The following is a 16,426-nucleotide window of genomic DNA, read 5'->3' as shown; positions in this document are numbered from 1 at the left end:
AACCTGTTCCCCTGTCTCCCTCCCGGGGACTATGAGGAAGTGGGTGTGTCTGCAAGTGTCAGGTGGACAGGACAGCAAAGCCAGCCCTCTCCTTGACAGGGGGGCCTGAGGAAGCTGGCTTGGTGCCCCTGCCTCGCTCTCTCTCCACCCCACCTACTCTCTCTGCTCCGGCCTACACCTGCAGACAGCACCAGTCCTGGCCAAAGACCTGTCCCAACAAGCAGGCAGAAAGGTCATGACTTGAAATTTGATTACAAATAAAAATTCTTAGACCAAGCGTGATTTTCAACAAAGACAAGAATCCAAGAAGTGTGCTGTGGTCATAGAAAAATGCATGAAAAGCACATTTGCCCGGCGATAAGGTCCTCTCTGTCTTCCACGTAAGCCAGTGATGACTGATAAGAGATTTAGCATTTCCTTAGACTCACATATATAGGTACCCCTCTCCACAGAAATACTGCCAAGCCCAGGGCTCAGATCGGCTTGGAGCTACCCTCAAGTCCTACCATGTACCTGTACGTGTTCCTGGTTTGTGCACTCTGGGGATCAGAAAACCATTGCGCCTCCATGAAGACAGCCAACGTGTCTGCCTACGACAATCACACAGCAGTCTGTGCTGAAATTCAGAAAGAACTTTCGGCTGACAACATTATATACAATGTAAGTCTGGGTCTTCATCAAACATCACTTTGCTCTCAGTGGCCCTTTGTGTTTCTGACCAATCTCTCCTGCTTTCAGGGCTCCTTCAAAAGGCCCCAGAACACCAGTGAGGTAAGGAACCGTCGCCGCGTGGACCTTTCTGATCACATTTGAAAGGGATCATCACCCCAGTCAGCATCCAGCACAGAGATAAGAACAAAAGACCCTGGAGTGAGGAATCTGGGGCGGCGGGGGGGCGGGGGATGCAGAGTTTGAGTTTGGGGCCTCCAGCTCAACCAACAGATGAATCAGTGGCCAGGTTCTAGGCTTTTCCAGGCTCTCTGATCATCACCCCAGATTAGCCCTGGGCCTGGGGAGAGATCAGACACCCACTGCACCTGTGGGACACCTGCAGGACAATCAGGGTCGGGCCTGAATTTGAGTTCAGGGCTCCATCTAGCCAGGGTGACCAGAGATGGACAAGGCTGGGGGTCAACTGGTGCTCAGCTGTACAACACCACCAACCCCCTGCTCTTCACCCTGTTTCAGGAGCCCTGCTATGGGGAGTTTACAAAGGACTTCATCTCCACCCTGATGGAACTTACAAAATCTAACGAGCATGACCATCACATAAAAAAGGTTTATAAGGACATGAAAGAACTCACCAGAATCTGCCCAAAGCTGAAAGTAAGTTGTTGTTTGCTCTTAGAGGAAACTTAGGCTACCACAGCCAGGGGCCCAGCGGGGCAAAGGGCTTCTTACAGCCCCCACTTGCCCCACTACTTTCTGACCCAAAAGTACACTCACAGACAGGGGCTGGGGCTTAGGAGGGTGGGGATTTAGGGGTTGTTTCAGAGGTCTCTGTGATGCCCTCTGCCAAGTCCCCAGGCACCGGGGTCAGTGTGGAGCAGGTCTGAGACAGGTCAGAGCAGGGCTGTTGTGTAATCAGTCTGGGGAGAGGGAAGGGCTGCTCAGTGCCAACCCCAACTGGGCAGCCAGTCCAAGGGAGCTCCAGTTTGCCCTGCCCCTGGGGCTCTTTCTGGGCTGGTGAGCCCCACTGGGAGCCCACTGTGTGGATGGGCAGTGGTTTTGGGGGGGCATGTCCTTGGGAAATGACTGAGGTGTTCCTCTGTGTGTGCCCCCTGCTTACATAGGTCCCTGTGTGCTCCCACCCTGCTTGTCCTTGTGTCCCTGTCCTGGGCAGCTGTGGGACCTGCCCACACTTGGCTGGCTCTCTCCCCACGGCTACAGATGGGCCTCAGACCCTGTGCTCCACTATCACCCGATGCCCCCCAGTGTGCCCCTAAGATAGGTGCAGAGGGCCTGACCAAATTATCTCCTAGGCGGTGGAGGGCTTACAGGACCCTTGTGGCTGGTAGTAGAGAGTTTGCTTTTATTTTTTTCTGCTAAAAATATGGTTTAAATATGCATTTCTTATTTAGCCTACAGAATCACCCAAGAACTGCACTACTGAGGAAAGTAACTTCTCACAGTTCAAGGAAGCCTTAGAGAGTGTTGTCATATCCATAGAAGGATGGAAATCCTGTAAGAGCGTCAAGAGCAGCCTCTGAGACCCCCTCCTCTCCCTGGGGCCTGGTTAGAGCTGCGAAAAAATGGGATTGGGGGGAGCCTTGGGCACAGTTTTTAGCCAGGGTGGGGTGGGAGTTTGCTGGCCCTGGGCTGGCTGACGAGCCTGTGGGCGGGTAATGCGGGCAGGGGTGTGCCTGAGGAAATTGTCTGTAACTCCTACAACAGTACCCGCTACTTCAATAAAGCAGGCGTATGTAAATGCTGGTGAGAGTCATGATAGAGTCCAAACTCCTGAGGCCCATGACAGACCGGAAGGGGCAGGGGGCTGGGGTTGATGGCCCCATTACCAGGACTCCTGACCTGGAGAGCCAGGAGTCTCTCAGGAGGAGAGGCTTAAGAGGGTGAGCAGGAGCCCCACCTCATCTGCCCCTCTGCTGCCCCTCCAGCGTGAAGTGACACACAGGACGGGCTCCATCAGTGTCTGTGCAGCTTGTTACTAGTCCTCTTCTCCCCGAGTCCTTCAGAACTCGAATCAGATCCTTTCCCAGATCCCCCCGCCCCCAGCTTCACTCAGCACCCAGCCACCCTGGATCCAAAGGCCAAGACTCAAGGCTCAAGGCCCTCCCCTGTGTGGTCTCTACTACTGCTCCTGGGGGCTCTAAATCTCATTCATCATCCCCCCCTCCCCTGCCCCTTGCTGAGGGCTGATGTGACCAAAGAAGGGTCAGACCTGGTAAATGGCTCAGGGGAATGGGGGCTTGCAGCCTACTCACAGAGGACTGGGCACAGTGGGGAACTTGGACCAGGTGGGGGGCCCCACAGGGTCCAGGGACATCTCTAAACTCCCAGCTTCTTCTAGACTAGCAAGTAGCTATCTGACTTCAAAGTAAAGCCCCTCACCTACAAAGCCTCTCACAACACCCTTCAGAGCCCCCTTGGCATAAAAACCCACTCCCCGACTACTGTTGCCCCCACCCCAGAGTATGGGGCACTCCGTGTGGTGAATCCACCAGCCGCTCTGGTCCTGAGGTGCTGCCACACTGAGCTACCGACCTCTGACCCCTCATCCTCAATTCGAACCCTAACCCAGATTTGAAGAGTTTACTGGAGGTGACAGCCTCCTACCACCCAAACCTCTCAGACCATGAGCTCCTTCACCAAACCAGGAAAGATAAAGATCTATTGTTCTGGAATACAATTAGGTATCAAGCTGCAACCACAATATGGCTCAGGCCAGACCTGTCCGCAACATCTACCTTCTGACAGACCTTGCCTAGCTTTGAGGCTTCAGATTATGCCTGCAGCCAATGCAGAGACGGACCATAGCCCTGCCCACCCCCATCCCTCACTCTAGACTTCTCAGGCCGCTCCCTGCGCATCTCCAACTTGACAGGCCACATTGGGCTGGAGGTCAGCAAATGTGACTGAGCGAAGTTGCCAAATTATCTCAGAACATGGAGGGCAGCCTCGTGACTCAGGTGTCAAGGCTGATGGGGTGAGCAGTCAAGGATGGTTACAACCCTGGGGAAGCCCATGGTGCATTCCCCAGAGGCTGTGAGCTCCTGTCGCTTGGGCACCCCACATTGGTGCTCAGGGTTTCCAAGGTTACTCCTCTGTGATGAGCACTAGAGCCCGTGGGATGCATGGCAGGATGGGGTTGTAGAGACACACTGGTGAGAAGACCGACCACTTTACTGCCCAGCCTCCTCTGAGCCTGAGGCATCTAACAGTAGAGGCCTAGGGGCTAGCATGTACACCCTTGTCATCCCATTACTGTGTTCAGGACATCAGGGTGTACACAGGCCTGGTCTGCCACTAACCTGCTGTGTGACATTGGACAGGTACCTCAATCTCTCAGCCACAGTCCATAAAGGCAGTGTGGGCTCTAGCCCCAGAGGCCAGAACACAGCCTAGGTTCAGGGTTTTTGTCATGCTAGAGGGCCTCAGAGCATCTGGCTCAACTCTAGGGAAACTAAGGTTGACAGAGAGGTTCTAGTGCCTCTTCTGGGAAACAGGAAGTTGGTAAGAATACAGGTGGGAAGGCAGCTCTTTCCCAAGGAGTAACTGCCCCCATCCCCCTGCCACCCGTAAGCCTTGGCCAAGGCTCCCAAACAGCCATCCATGAAGAGACCCTGCAGTGAGAGCCACCTGGGTTTTCTCTGTGCCCTAGTGTTCTCTCTAATTAGACCCTCATCTGGACAGTGGTACTGTTCCTGTTGGCAGCTGGAACCAGGTGGGAGGGCCTTGTGGGTACTGCTCTGGAGACCCAGGCAGGCCGGAACCCAGAGTTCTCTGAGAGCCTAGGGGCATGACCGCTTCAACATCTATGGAGGGGCTGATACACTGGCCGGCGGAGCTCTAGGCTGGACACCTGGGCACAAGATGCATGGCCTGACCTCCAGCTGGCTGCGAAAGACCCTAGGCACTCCCTTTCCCTAGGAGACCAGGCAAAAGGTCCAAATTAGGGACGCCTGGGTGGCTCAGTCAGTTAAGTAATCATCTGCCTTCAGCTCAGGTCATGACCCCAGGGTCCTGGGATCGAGCCCCGCATCGGGCTCCCCGCACGGTGGGGAGTCTGCTTCTCCCTCTGCCGGCCGCTCCCCCTGCTTGTGCTCTCTCTTTCTTTCTGACAAATAAATACAGAAAATCTTAAAAAAAAAAAAAAAAGGTCCAAATTTTATCCCTCCAAGGGAGATAACCATGGGCAGGTGTGGGTCAGGCTTACCCTGACCCTCAGCAAACACTCTTGGCCTTGCTAGGGCCATCTCTAGACCAGGAAGGAGAACAAGGTGGGGTGGCCTGAGAACAGAGGCTCATCCACACATCAAGACTTCCCAGGACAGTAGGACAGCGCCTCTCCCTTCACTTCATAGGGGCCTCCCCAGAGACCACCTCAACTCTTTACCACCTCCTGCCTCCTGCGGGCCCCCTCCCCCCTCAGAATTCGGTAGTACTGAGGTTAGAACCAGGAATCTAAGACACACACGAAAGTGGTCATGCAGCCCTCTTCCATACGCTAGGCCTCAAGGGCTGGATCGCCCGGCTGGCAGCCCCATGGCAGCCTCTGTCATAGGCCATAGTGCAGCTCTACGCTTTGACGCAGACTTCAGATGTGGGGAGATCACACAGGAGGAGGGGAGCTTCATCCACACAAATAGCCAATGTGTCAGTCCGTGAAATGAAATGATGGACTGAAGCTAACATGGCAACATGGCAAGGCACCTGTGAAAGGGTCAGAAAGGCATCAAGGCTGGGATGACGCCATGTGGGCCAAGGGCCAGAAAGGAATCGGGATTTTCTCCTTGGCTTCCTACCCCATGGTGGTGTAAATGTGAATGTGGCTGCATGTGAGTGCCAAGTGGTGGCACAGATCGTGTGCTTCCCTTGCTTATAGAAAATTTGCATCTTCAGTGTCTTCAGGTAAATGGGGTCCTTGGTGGTCGCTTGCATCAAATGACTCCCCAGCTAGGTTGTTCCATCAAGATGCTGGTGATCAGCTTGAAAAGGGGGCTGCTCCCCTCAAAGCCCAGAGGGCTAGACCCTTTTTCTAAGAAAGCATGGACAGCAGAAGAGGCCTGGCTGTTCCTCCTTGGCAGGCAGGACAGCTCTTAGTGTAGGCCTGGAGGTTGCAAGGTACTGTGCAAGGCATCCTCAATTAACCTCACAGCTGTCCTGTGCCTGGAGTCACAGCCCCCAGTGGGCAGGACTGGTCCTGGAAACTAGGACCCGAGCCCTTAATCCTTTTGCTTCCTGGCTGCCAGCACATGTATGAGCTTGGGAATTCAGGGTCTATATGATTGGAAGCGGAGGGCGGGGGCTGCATGGACCAGGCACATACTGTGCCAACCAGGGCTTTGGAGCAAGCGGCTATTCGTGTTGAAGGCACATGGTTGAGTCCGGCCCCTCCTGTCCCAGCCCCTCCCACAGTGTTCCACGAGCTTCACAAAAAAGAAATCTGGCATTTAGGTCTCTCCCAGGCCTCTGTTTCCTTAAAACTGCCGAGTAGGGTTGTGGTGCCAGCCCCAGACCAGCCTGCTGGGACATAGGGAGGCTGAGACAGGGCAAGGTCAGGAAAGGCTGCTTCTCTTGAGAGTGCCCTGATGCTGGCCCTGCTTCTCCGAGGAGAGAGGAGAGCAGAATGTCCGGGGCATCCAGGTCTGCAGAGCAGGTCAGAGGAGAGCTGGCCCCCAGGACGGGATCTGGGGATGAGGAGGGGTTGTCTCACCTACTGTTGGCACGGGATGCTCCCTGGCCCCAGGGCCCAGAGAGGCTGGCCCCGGCGCAGGACCACGCGGGAGGTAAGCTCCGCAGACTCCCAGGCCCGGCCCCGCAGAAGCCGCCTTCCTGGACCCTCGCAAATGGCTGACCAACTTCCCTGCTGCGAGGAGACCCTGGGCTCTGCCTGCCAGGAAAGACACAGCCTCACAAGTTATTTTTCACTGTGGTTTGAGATAACAGCAGCGAAACAGTTTCACGTTGCTGCCACTGATGTTATCTCTGGCCCAGACCTGCTCTTTGAACCTGAGAGATGATTAATTAAAAACCTGTCTCCCTTTTCTTTTTCTTAACTTCAAGGGAAGATCAGCACAAGCTCCCTGGGTTCTGCCCTCAAATGGACTTACTGGACCCTCACCCACAGGCAAGGTCCATATCTTCAAGATCCTGCAGTTCTTCTGGAGGTGGAGAAAAGCCTTTCTAAAAATATTTGTTTTGAGTTTTCGTTGGGTTGTACATACATTTCAGTGACTTTTTATGTATGTCTATACCAATATAACCAACATGGACAGCCAGATACAGAGGATTTTCTAGCCCCCCCACCAAAGGCTGCCTGTGCTTTCTCCCTCCCCATTAGCATCTACCTCGCTAAGTATCCAGCCTCTTTCACCATAAATTCATCTTGCCTTTCTTCAACTTCATTTAAGTGGAATCAGAGACCGTGCTTTTTTTTTTTTTTTTTTCAGAGACCGTGCTTTTATGTTTGATGTCTTTTGTTCGACATTATGTGTGTGTAACTCTTTCTGGTTGTTGCAGGGAGCTGCAGTCTATTCTATTTTGTTTCTGCAAAGTAGTCTATCGTGTCCTTCCCCATTTCACTGCTGATGGATATTTTGGCTGTTTCTGCTTTTTGGCTCATATTAATAAAGCTACAAACATTCCTGTACTCCTATCTTGGTGAGCATTACGTACGCATTTCTGTTGGAAACGTTGGGAATGGTGTGGAATTACCAGGTCATCGGACATACATATTTTTAGTTTTAGTAGATACTGCCACATATTTTTCCAAGGAAAATTTTTTATAAGCACTATTACTGCTGGTTCTCCTGCCTCTTGTAGAAATGCTTATCCATCACTCTGACCTCTCCTCTCCTTTCACGTGATCTGAAGCTGCTTCCCAAAGTCCTCCTCATTACTGGAATTTCTTCTTTATATTGATCAGTCTTGCCCAACTGTGAACATTCTCTAAAGCCAATTGTTGGGAAACAAAACCCAAATCTGATTGAGCCTGGGCCTCAGACCTTGCTCACATGGCGGCTGGACCTGCCCTTGGGGAGCTTGGCTTGGGTGAGCGGCAGGGAAGTCCGCTCATTGATAAGAACAGAACTTAGCCCGCTGACACTCGCCACTTCCCCATGCTACACGGCTGTGCAGGGGCTGCCTCCACGTCTAGCATCTCCTTTCGGGGGCAGTTTGGTCACAAAGGGCCCAGTCTGACATGGATGTGGATGATGTCTTGCCAGTGTGTTATGCAGGGCAGCCCTTGTCCATAAGTCTCTTGCACCAGAGTCTCTGGGGAGCCCCGAGGAGACTATGATGTGCTACCACCCTAGGGGAGAGAGAGGCTGAGGAGCTCAGCGCAGGGGAGTGTTTTGGGCTCCTCTCAAGGTCTCCCTCCCCTCGTTAATCCCCCACCATGTCCTCATGTTCTCACTTTCCTGGTCCCTTCCAAGTCTGCCCACTTTTCTATCCCCGAGCCCTGCCCCAGCCTAGCCCACCTCTTCCACAGACTACTAGCTCAGACGGTTCACAGACATTCGTCTCTAGATAGACCTCTCCTGCTTCTCTCCCCATGGCAGTCGGATGGATTTATACACTCATGAATCCATTCAACAAGTATTATTGAGTGCCTATGAAAGATCAGGAACTCTGCCAGGCTCTGCAGGAAACCCAACCCTTGAGATACCTGCATTTTAGGGAATTAGTCTGGCTGCGTCTCACAGGGGCTGCCTGTTGGCTCACTGTGAACTTCAAGCCCTATGATCTGGTCTAAGACGCTGCCCTGCCACTCTGAGACCACCCCCCACCCCCCAGCCTCACTGCTCACAACCCTGTCTCCCTCATAGCAGCCTGAGGCCCCAGGAACACAAACCAGCCACAGCTCCCCTACCAGCCCCTGGTCCCTGTGCCCGGAATGCATCCTGCCATGTGCCTGACATCCGTCCCCACAGGAGCCAAGACCAGTGTCCGACAGGAATGGACATGTCCTCTACTGGGGCATACTCCTCCTCGACACTTACTCTGGAGGCTTGCCCGCTCACCTCCTGGGCCTTAGGATGCACTACCATCTGCCCCTCAGGGGTCTCTGCTCTGAACTGCTGCTCTATCTCCCGGGTCTGAGGAGAACCCCTCACTGCGTGGGTGCCAGCAGTGGCCATATTCCAGGGTCTGATGAAAATGCATCTTTTCTCACCTATGATTAAAAGAAATGCACAAAGGTTTTATGGAAATCAACATGAAACGGCAGTATGAACTTCCCAAAGTTTAGAAAATGCTCTGTGGGACAAAGAGCAGCACAAGGCCATAAGGTAAAGGCCCTTACAGTGAGGGATGTTGTTAGCATTATCCTTGTCAACAACAGCATCTGAGAAGTGAGCCAAGAGGATGACCTTGGGCCACCCAGGGGCCAGGGGAGCCGGGAACCCAATACAGCACAATGCCTGCTCCCTTTCCCACTTAATGGACTTGGGTAGTCTCTCAAAGGAAACAGGAAAAGGGAAGGAAGCCCAGCTCTTGGTCAATGTGTCACACTTCCTCCTGCTCAGAGCCCAGGGCAGCCCCAAGCTCTCCTGGTAGAAGCCCATGCTCCTGCCCAGGCTTCTTCTGCCAGCAGAGCTGGAGGAGGGTGGGGTCACTTCATGCTCTGGGAGGGGAAGCCAGGGAATCAGCAACTGCTGCTGGAGCCACAGCTTCTAGCCAGAACCTACATGGGAACTCAGAGTCTCCCCTCTCCTCCCGCACCCCAGGAAGCTGACCCCCACGGCTCTCAGGCCCCTCATCCCATTGGGATCTCCTGGGGCAGCTGCTGTTGGCCCCTCCCAGATTCACAGAAGGGCTGTGGCTCAGATGGACCCTAACACCCCATCTCTCACCAGTTTGACCCTTGGAAATGCAGACCATCTAGTGTTGGAACTCAGGTAGAAATCAGTGAAAGCTGCAAGAATCTCAGGCCATAGTCACACTAAAGGCTCCAGTGCCTATGAAGCTCAGGGACAGAGACACAAGACTTGGGCTCCATGACTAAACAAAACACCAGGTACAGCTCTGGGTCTGGGTCCCCTCGTTACTGTGAGCCCCCATGGTAAGAAGGAGCATCTTTCCTTTTTAAGATTTTATTTATTTACGAAAGGGCAGGAGGAAGGGCAGAGGGACAAGCAGACTCCCTGCTGAGCAGGGAGCCTGACATGGGGCTCCATCCCAGGACCCTGAGATCATGACCTGAACCAAAGGCAGACGCTTAACCGACTGAGCCACCCCAGCGCCCTGGAGCATCTTTCCTTAGAGTCAGCCAATCCGAAGGTCCAGGAGTCACAGACACAGACAGAGCAGGTCCATGACAGTGACAGACAAAGAGAAAGACATAGCTCAGAGCTCCTGAAAATATCAGATGGACAGATACTGACAGAGTCCCTGGCACTGGCAGATTCAGCCAGAGCATGGAAGGGAAAGATGGAGAGACCAATTGGGGATGGTGACAGTGACAGATTGACAGGCTTAGAGTCCCTAGCGGTGACAGTCCCAGCCAGTCCCTGGCTGCTGCAGTAGTGGTAGTTCTGTCCTGAGCTTGGCCCTAGAAGCTCTTGGAGCTTCCTCTTGTCACTGTGACCAAAGGCTCTGAGGGACTTTTACCAACCCCCCTCTCCCCCATGGTCCCCAGGAAGGGAGCAGGCTGTGGCCCTGCCCTCACTGTCCCTGGAGCTAGACTCAAGAATTAATCCATTCTCTGGTCCCCACCTCCCTTTCCAAGCACTGGGGGGCAAGGGAATCCTCCCCTATATTCCTCCTGGGGCCACCTCCTCACAGCATGGTGGACCTGCTTGTCCTGGAAAAGGTCTTAGGGACTACTATGAGCCCAGACTCTGTGGGCACAGTGGAGAGTGTCAAGTAGAGGACACAGTCCCACTATTATCAGAAAATGCTTAGCTCTAATTTGCCAGCTTTTCTCTTCACTCCTATGACCTCCAGGGTCCAGAGACCTGATATCCTAAAAGGTCCAAGCCAAGGGGAGAGACTGCAAGCCAGATGAGGAGGAGGTGATTAGCCTTTTTCATAGGTAGGGAGACTGAGGCTGACTTGGACATATTCAGCTCTACAGAGTCCAAGAAACCCCTGGGAAGGGGTGAGACATTTCTACCTTGAAGGGATCTTTTTGCTGAAACCATGACCAGGCTGCCTGCCTCAGGCTGGGTCCCTGGGACAGAGACTCTGAGACAGAGATTAGCATGCAGGGTTGCTTGTGGAAGAGAAGGGAAGCAGGACTGAGCAGCGGGAGAAGTTGGACTCAGTGCAGTCACAACAAAAGTTTCAGCTAACCCAAAGGAGAATCCCAGAGCTAGGGTGGTTCTTAAAGTTTTCCTGAGTTGGGGGTAGGAGGAAGTCAAGCCTTTAATCCATCATGTTCATCAGTAATTGGATGCAGGCTGTCTCTGGACAGAGGCATGATTTTAGGCATGGCAATTTTTTTCAGCAAAGGAAATCCCCCAAAAGAGGCACAATATTCTATCTGGAGCTCAGGGCTGGTGTCTGTTGCTGGTAGGATAGACATATGACAATGGCAGTAACTAGATCAACTATGGTAAGTGAGAGATCATGGGTACTGGGTTTACGCAGAGCCTCCATCCCTGCCCTCGGGGCTATTCTATTCATGAACCCGCAATGGGGTAGAATAACAGAAGCTGGATAGTATCAACTGCAAGAGTCAATATATCTACCTGATTATTTTTTTAAAGATGTATTTATTTGTGAGAGAGAGAGCATGTGCATACAATCCGGGGCAGGAGGGGCAGAGGGAGAGAGACACTCAAGCAGATCCGGTGCTGAGCACAGAGCCCTATGTGGGGCTATCTAGCCTGAGATCATGACCTGAGCCAAAACTAAGAGTCAGAGGCTTAACCGACTGCACCACCCAGGCGCCTCTATATACTGATCATTGTACCTCTTCCACTGTGGTATGATTTCTGGGGACCATTACCATGCAATATGAAACTCTTCATACTTCGTACCACAAACATTTGTCCATCACATTCCTTTACCCTCAACTTCCCTGTCTCAGGTTTTCTGGTCTTTCTCCTTCCAGGTCCCTGACCAACCAGCCAAGCCATTTGCCACTGCCCATGAGTAAATACATATTTTAATTTCAGACTACCTCTCTACACAAAGTCAATGGCCAGATGTACCATCTGAAGCTCTAGCCCACTGGATTTTTCCTCACTATTGCCTTTCAAGGTCACCTTTGAGTGGGGCTAACAGCATAGTCACTAACCATTTTTGGCTTGATCCACATACTGATCTGACCTGTTTATGAACTAAATTTGGGATTTTACTTCCTCCATCAGCTGGTCCTAGGGGATCACTCATGTAGCGGTAGGTGTGAGCTGGGGGGAGAGGCTCTTGTGCCACAGAAGTGGATGACATGGGGTTCTGGATTACCTGTTTGTAGAGCTTACTTGTGCCCTCCGATCCTGCTCATACTTGATTCCAGATGTATGACTTCTATGATGGGTTATTGCTAGGCCCACCTGACCTTATGGTTTAGTAAGCCTGGCAGAAACCAACTCATCACAAGTAGCTCTAGCTGCATGATCATTCCAGCTCCACTAGGATTCAGTAGTATAACAGGAGCTACTTTTCAAAAGGTGTATAATCCCCCCATGTAGATGCTATGGCCTTGCTCTAGAATCCCAGGGAAACAACATCTCTTCCCCACTACTGATACCTGTAAAAACTACAGGTTCTGATCACTTATATAGTGCAAATGGCAGGGCTACTTGTACGATAGCCTGAAGCTGCTGCAGAGCCCTCTCCTGCCTGGGAGCCCACTCAAAGATGGCAAGCTTTTGTGTTACTGTTAGGGATATGGGTCAGAATAGTATTCCCAAGTGTGCAATAGGTTGCATCCATAACCTCAAGAGGCCTACCAAACATGCTTCTTTCTTCACAGTGAAAAGTACAAGATGTAGTAATTTGTCTTATATGTTGGAGGAAATTTCCTGACATGCTGTAGACCCCTGGATCTCTAAAAACTTTGCTGATATGGCCGGCTCTGAAACTTCATAGGGCTTATCTTCTGGTGTGTATGTGTGTTGTCATGGCCACCAAAGTGTCAGTCACTTCTTGATCACCTTGTCTGATTGGCATAACATCACTGATACAGTAGACCAGTGTGATGGTCTATGGGATGTCCAAATGGTCCGGATCTCTTGAGACTATATTACAACAGAAGGAAGAAGAAATAACCTATCCCTGGAAATTTATACTGTGTTTTTCTCCAAGTGAATGCAAACTGTTTGAAAGAGATGGAAAAGAATGAAGTCATCAGATCAGTGGCCACTCACTCAATGCCCAAGGCCATGTTAATCTGCTGTAGTAAATATACCACATCTGGTAGGCATGGTGGCTATAACTGTGGCTACCACTTGTTGAACTGGTAGTAGCCCACTGCCATCTTCTAGGAGCCATCTGGGTTTTACTGGTGGCTTAAATGAAGATTTGATGGATTCCCTGTAGGTCTTCAATGGTGGCACTAATTTCTGCCATCCCCTCTGGAATGTTACATTATTTTTGATATACTATTTTGGCTGGAATGGGAAGTTTTGGAGGCTTCCACTTGGCTTTCTTCTCTATGACAGCTCTTACCACATAGGCCAAGGACCCAATGTAGGGGATTGTGCTAATCCTCAAGTGTGCCCATCTGATTATATTACTGGATGGGTGTGTGGATCTAGAAGGCCCACTACGAGCAGGATTCAGGCAAAAATCTATTTATTATCTGAACTACATATGCTCCTAACTCTAACAAGAAGGTCTTTATGTTCCTTCAGATCTCCAGATAACAATTTCAACTCAAATCCTGTGTTCAATTGCCCTTGAAACCTTTAGGTATCTACAGTTACACAGTATCTATACTTACTTGAATAAATGACCACAGGTCCCTTTGGGAAAGGGCTGGAGAACATTACTATGTACACTTGCTGAAGTGTTGTGGGATCCTTCCTTCTGGGAATCTGGTTTCTTCAATCAATGAGTTCTAAGTCTTAAGACTGGTTCAGATCTGGAAACTTGGTAAGGGATTTTTGACAGGATCATCATTCTCGATTGTTTCTTTTGATTGCACAGGGTAGCTCCATAATGGTGGAATTTCTCCCCAAAGAAGGGCATACAGAGCATGTCTGGGGAATACCATGATTCTGAGGTGCCATCTCTGGGGTAGCATGTTAAGAAAAGGCAGGGACCCTGGTTAGAGGATGTAGGCCCTGATTTGGCTCTTAGACCACAAGTTTGAGATATCTAGTATAGCCAGGAAGAGAAAGAACCAAGTCCCAAGGTACCTGCAAACCTAGGAGGTGGGCAGAGGAGGAGGGAACTGCAAAAGAAGTCAGTGAGGATTGGTCCCAGAGGAGGGAGGGAGCCAGGAGTGGTGGCATCATGGAGGCAGGGAAGACCAACAGGTCAGAAAATAGCCCTAATCCTGAAGAGAGCAGGTCAGTGTAGGGTGAAGTGGCATCTCTTGGCAGGGCCTTTGGGACAGGTGGAGTGAAGGGATGATGGGGAATAGGAGATGATGTGAGTGGAAGAGGCCTGGAGAGTTCAGGCACTAGAAGACTTTTGGACAGGTTGGATGCCAAGCAGGATTCAGGTGAGAGCTGCCCTTGGCCTAGGGACCACCCCCGCTGCTCTTTAAGCTTTCTCCAGAGCCTTATTAGAGGATGGACAAGAACTGTATTAAGGACCAGATGCCAGCTCATGCCTGGGTTTCCCCAGGGGGCAGGTCCAACTGGTCCACCCGTCTGTTCTGAGCTCTTCTCAAGCAGGGCTACATCCAACTGTTTTGAGGGCTTTCCAGAGAGCTTTAATGCTTCTGTCCCATGGAACCTACAGAGAAACCCCCAGCTCTGACACCTACCCCTTGACTAAGGCCTCTAGAATCTGGGCCAGAGGCCAGGGTGGAGCAAGTCACTGAGTCAGGACAGTGGTTTTCTGGCTTCCTTAGTTCAGTCCACAGTTCCCCTACCATCCCCACCCCAGAAGATGGCCTGGCAGGATTGGGGAGCTAAAGCCCATAGTGTCACTGAAATGACTTACATCATTTCTTTAATGCTCACCACAATCATGTGAGACCATGACCCTTCTATGGATGGCGTAACTGAAGCTCTGAGCAGAGAAATAACTTGTCCAGAGTCACACGGCCAGAGACTTGAACCCCAGTCTCTGAGACTTCTTGTCAGGTGCTCTTACATTACCCTCCCTGCTGCTCAGCATGAACCAATGAGGATAAGATACTGGGAGGGATGCCAGGTCTTTGTTATGTAGCACCATCATGCCAGCTAGACCTGGGGGCCTCTAAGGGTCTGTTCCATGCCTGCCTCAGGACCCTCATCTTGAGCTTCACCCGGCCCATCCAGGCCCTTCCCCAGGCTGCCTCTCATACCTCACATCTGGGGGTTTCCCTGTAGGTTCCATGGGACAGAAGCACCTTCTAGAACCTCCATCCTCCTTGAGGCTCCAACCTGTAGTTCCCACTGAGACCCTCCTCCTTGGCATCCCAGACTCTTCGCCACCACCAGTGTGGTAGAGCCATTTTACCAACAGAGAGGATAAAACACAGAGGAGCACAGGGAGCCAGGGCAGAGAGCATATGGGTCCAACATCTTCCCTGGCGTGGGCCCCTATATGCCCAAGAACGGCAGAAGTGAGGGAGAGCAGCCCTGTATTTCAGCCACCTTAGCGAAGTCAAGGGTGAGGGAGCTGGGGCAGCCCCAGATCCAGGGCCTCTGGAGGGAATCTCCTCTCCTTGCTCCCCACAGGAAGCATGTGGCAGTATTTGGCCAGCCACAGAGGCCTGGACATCCCCACAGAGCAGCCCCATCTCTCCACCTTCTGGCCCTCTCCCCACCTTTATCACACTGGCAGTCACGCTTATCTCAGAGCCTGGCTTCCTGTTGCTTTTAAAGAGACGTGTGGCCCACTGGCTGGCTAGCACCCTGCTAAGAGGACTTTTCTTCTCCTCCTGGGGTCACAGCAGGCTTGTGTCTTGGTCACCTGTGAAGGGGAGGAGCACTCCTCCCAACTCAGCACCTAGGTTACTCTGGACTGTGAAACAGCCCAGTGACTAGAATGTGAGCTCTTCTGAAGCAGGTATAGGTGGATGGTTGGATTGATTCATTCCAGAAATAAATACTTTACTGAGGTCCTAATTACTGTATATCAGGGACTGTCTGGGGACCTGGGCAAAGTGAGAAACAAGACAGATTCTCCACCATCTTGGTACTGACATTCTAGTGGGGGTCATAGATAGTCAAGCAGGGAACAAAAGAATTTTCCAGAATTTCCTTGAATCTTCCCCCCTCTGCTCCTGAGCTAGCTGGGGCTTTTGGAGGCTGCTGCCAAATGGCTTTGGACAGAGCCAGAAGTATCCAGAAGGAAGTGGGGACACATGGTGAGGGAGCCCTGGGACCTGATCCTACCAGGGTGTGTGCTCACTCTCAGGACACACTGATCCTGGTCATATGAGGAACTGGACTTGAGATACAGCAAGTACCCTTCTGCTTCAAGCTCCAGTACCTTGAACGGCTGGAACTTTGATGGGTAGATGCCGCTAAGCACCTTCACCTGGCCATGATCCAGGATGACACGGAGAGACCCAATGAAGCTGGAGCATGTTGGCAATCAGTCACGCAAGGGGATATCCTCCCTGTCTGGAACAGTTCTGGGCTTCTGGCCATGGGAGATCAGAAATGAATGTGAGACAGAGGTTAGCAACACA

At 51.8% G+C, this 16,426-nt stretch overlaps 1 protein-coding gene across 1 annotated transcript; it reads left to right on the top strand.

Moving 5' to 3' along the window:
• The first annotated feature begins 419 nt into the window (after positions 1 to 419).
• LOC145722494 (uncharacterized) lies at positions 420 to 2,428 on the top strand. Its single transcript, XM_081825760.1, has 4 exons — positions 420 to 660; positions 739 to 771; positions 1,189 to 1,326; positions 2,082 to 2,428. The coding sequence occupies exons 1-4, from the start codon at positions 508 to 510 to the stop codon at positions 2,208 to 2,210; spliced, it is 453 nt and encodes a 150-aa protein (XP_081681886.1). The 5' UTR covers positions 420 to 507; the 3' UTR covers positions 2,211 to 2,428.
• The last annotated feature ends 13,998 nt before the right edge of the window (positions 2,429 to 16,426 follow it).

The sequence above is a fragment of the Leptonychotes weddellii genome, chromosome 7 (assembly GCF_054177405.1).
Source record: "Leptonychotes weddellii isolate Sample4059 chromosome 7, ASM5417740v2, whole genome shotgun sequence".
In the NCBI taxonomy this organism is placed as follows: Eukaryota; Metazoa; Chordata; class Mammalia; order Carnivora; family Phocidae; genus Leptonychotes; species Leptonychotes weddellii.
Note: the sequence above shows the minus strand (reverse complement) of the source record. Positions and strands in the feature narration are given on the sequence as shown.

Excerpts from the sequence above, each read along its gene's own strand:
- LOC145722494 (XM_081825760.1), top strand. The coding sequence starts at position 508 with ATGTACCTGTACGTGTTCCTGGTTTGTGCACTCTGGGGATCAGAAAAC. Across the intron at positions 772-1,188 it reads GGCCCCAGAACACCAGTGAG|GAGCCCTGCTATGGGGAGTT; the intron begins GTAAGGAACCGT and ends ACCCTGTTTCAG. Across the intron at positions 1,327-2,081 it reads GAATCTGCCCAAAGCTGAAA|CCTACAGAATCACCCAAGAA; the intron begins GTAAGTTGTTGT and ends TTTCTTATTTAG.